The sequence below is a fragment of the Rosa chinensis genome, chromosome 3 (genome assembly GCF_002994745.2).
Source record: "Rosa chinensis cultivar Old Blush chromosome 3, RchiOBHm-V2, whole genome shotgun sequence".
Classification (NCBI taxonomy): domain Eukaryota; kingdom Viridiplantae; phylum Streptophyta; class Magnoliopsida; order Rosales; family Rosaceae; genus Rosa; species Rosa chinensis.
Window position 1 is genome coordinate 32,144,735 of NC_037090.1, and position 3,129 is coordinate 32,147,863.

The following is a 3,129-nucleotide window of genomic DNA, read 5'->3' on the forward strand; positions in this document are numbered from 1 at the left end:
TAATGTGGCCTCATACGGATTCATACTTCTTCTTTTTTTTGAGAATACGGATTCATACTTCTTAACTTATTAATCGATGTTAAAAATTGAGACTTAGCACCCTTTATAACTCAAATCCTAATTGATATTATCCACCACCCTTGTTGATTTTCATTCAAGATCACGATCTAATCCATATTTTCTAGGTTGTCAAAATTAAGATAAAGAGTTAAAGGTAATTAAGGACTATATCCAAATTACTTAAAACATTAACCCGACAAGATTAGATGGATAGGTCACCTAATTAATTATTTTTTTCATAGAAAAAAAATAAGAAGATTAATCTCATAAACTCTGCCTAACATCACTATATCACATAAGTATGTCCTATAATCATAACTGTAATTGAATCAAGTACAGTCAATGAGTTGTGACTTGTTGGTAAGTTATAATTCCAACATTGTAAAGGGCATGTGTTCGATTCTCACTGACATATATAAGGGTGTGGTGGGCTAAAAGTTTTTTTTTTAAAAAAAGTACAATGTGGCATTGCATGATAATGCATTAGTTGATGTGTGTATAAATAGCTCAATGATATATGGAGCAGTAATCTATAACCTATTGTCTAATACTTAGTATAACATTAGGAGAATAGGAGTTAATATAAAGAACAATTTAGCGCATATATAGTAGCTTCAAGAACTAAAGTTTGTCTAAGCTAATTTTTTTTTTTGTCTCAAAAAAAAATGTAGTTTTTCTAAATTATCTCTGCATAAATGTTGTCAAATTTGAACAAGAGACACAAAAGTTAATCAGAAATCAGAAAACAGAAAATCCACATAAATTGAAAAACGGTTCATAATATGACATTTAGTCCTCAATTAGGATTTAGTTACATATTATATTCCAGACGGGTGGCCGGTAAGGACATTATAATTGTTATTATTCCAAATGTACGTTGTTCCCGGCTCGCTCATCATTACTGTTTCACGTTGTTCCAAAGTCCAAGTATCCCCAACTTCAAATCCAGTATTGTTATGGTTGTGCTGTAGTAATGCCTCCAACAGTTCACCGTAGTCATTATTAGTACCGGACTCCCCAAAAACTTCATCAAAACCCAGAACTGATGTACTGGTTCTTGGAGCCTCAAACTGATCACAATTAGTAAGCAAGCCCTCAACATCAACTTTACCAAATGAACCAACCTCCTGCCCAACGTGGGTGGCTGTACTACCAATACCACCACCTAATTGGGCACCACTGTCTGCAGCTAATATTGACTTTAACAGTAATCGAATTTCTCGTGCTCTTTCATTCATGTCAAGGCATTGTGGTGCAGGCACGGGTCCAAATCTAGGAGGTTGGTCATGACTGATGAGTAGTTTTGACTGTCTGGAGAATCTAGCTTCTGCTTGAAGCCGAGCAGTTTCCCACTGAGCTATGTGGCTGAGGTTTGAGAGCTTCTTCGGGTCGCCACCATCAGCAGAGGCGAGGATGGCGGTCTTGGGCTTGTGGGTTACAGGATCAAACCCTATCTTGGCTAACCTCTTCTTTAGATGTGTGTTCCAGTAGTTCTTTATCTCATTGTCTGTTCTCTTTGGTAACTGTGCAGCTATGGTGGACCACCTACATTTATACATGCCTATCTCAATTAGCAGCTGTTAGCAGATGCATGAAGTGATGAAGTCATGAAACACATGCACTTATATTCAAGTGCAGGCTGTATATGTGTAACCATATATCTTATATCTTATATATTAAACCATCTATCTTTAACCTGGTTAAAAATTTAAAACAGTAATAATACTCGCATCAGTCGCATGATAATATGTTACTAAAAAAAACAATAATTAGAATACAATAGTAAATTAATTGAACAAATAAAAAATTACAATATATTACACAAAATATGGAGAAGTTCTCTCAAATATGGGAGGGAAAAACAGACCATATAAACATGGTTTCAGCTGTTTATTTTATTTATTTTATATTTTATAAAGACAAAAACCAATTAACATGTACAGAGCACATATTAAGAGGCTACTCATGTACTAAATTCACTTGTTTAAGGGAGTATTGTTTACGATTTATAATGTTTTAAACAACTTTACCATAGCATTATGCAACCACAGACCAGTGATCAATCGATTCTTTTGAGTCGAATAATGAAGTAATTCAATTAATTAATTAAGATTCAATTTAGCAATTAATTGCCTGTTGCCCAAAAGTGCATGAAGTAGAATGATGGTCTGGTCTTCCTGCAAACTGAAATTTCCTCTCTTAATGTCAGGGTTTAGATAGTTTCTCCATCTTAGCCTGCAGCTCTTTCCACATCTTTGGAGACCTGTATATAATATAGAAGAAAACAGAGGTTAATGAAACCTATCTACAAATGGTAGCTACGTATGAGAGAGAGAGAGAGAGAGAGAGAGAGAGAGACAGGTTAAGTATTTACCAGCTTTCTGGGGTAAGGAACGCCAGCTTCCATGGACATGTTGTTGAACGAAAGCAAAGAGCTTCTTGTCCTCCTGAGGAGTCCATGGACCTCTCCTTATTCCAGGAGATGCAACAGCATTAGATTGCCTTCCCATTACATTGATGGTGATGATATGAAAAAGGACAGTAGTAACGAGAAGGTCTCTATAGTTTAGATGAAGATCGAGTGATGCTGTGATTCTCTAATCTAGCTGGCACGTAGCCAGGCCAGTACCCTTTCTTTTCTTTCCCTTTCTGTAAGATTTGATTGATAAACAGTACATGACCAAGAATGGCCAGATTTCAACTACTATATAAAGAAAAACTAATGGTTTACCACTTTCTTTTCCTGTTTGAATAGTAGGTATGACCATATGACATGAAGATTCTTGTTCCTAACTGGACGTACCGTACGTGTCCATACAGGAAACTTAATTTGTGACTTTTATTTTGTTGCAAGTTTTACATATAGAAAACTGTGACTCTAATAATCTACAATCTATATCAAGTAGTTTGTAATTGGTATTCTCATAACGTCGTTATAACGTCGTTCTAAACTCATGCTGGGAGTAACCGATCGATATAGTTTAATTATTTTCTTTGACAATTAAAATTTCTTTATTATACACGAATCCATACACACACACACAGAAAAAATCTACATATTGATATTTT

General features: G+C 35.1%; 1 protein-coding gene across 1 annotated transcript; it reads right to left on the minus strand.

The window, feature by feature from the left end:
- Nucleotides 1–878: 878 nt before the first annotated feature.
- On the minus strand, nt 879–2,570 carry LOC112194450 (transcription factor MYB106). The gene is made up of 3 exons (XM_024334688.1): nt 2,435–2,570; nt 2,194–2,323; nt 879–1,605 (listed from the first exon to the last, which is right to left on the minus strand). The coding sequence occupies exons 1-3, from the start codon at nt 2,568–2,570 to the stop codon at nt 879–881; spliced, it is 993 nt and encodes a 330-aa protein (XP_024190456.1).
- Between the last annotated feature and the right edge of the window lie 559 nt (nt 2,571–3,129).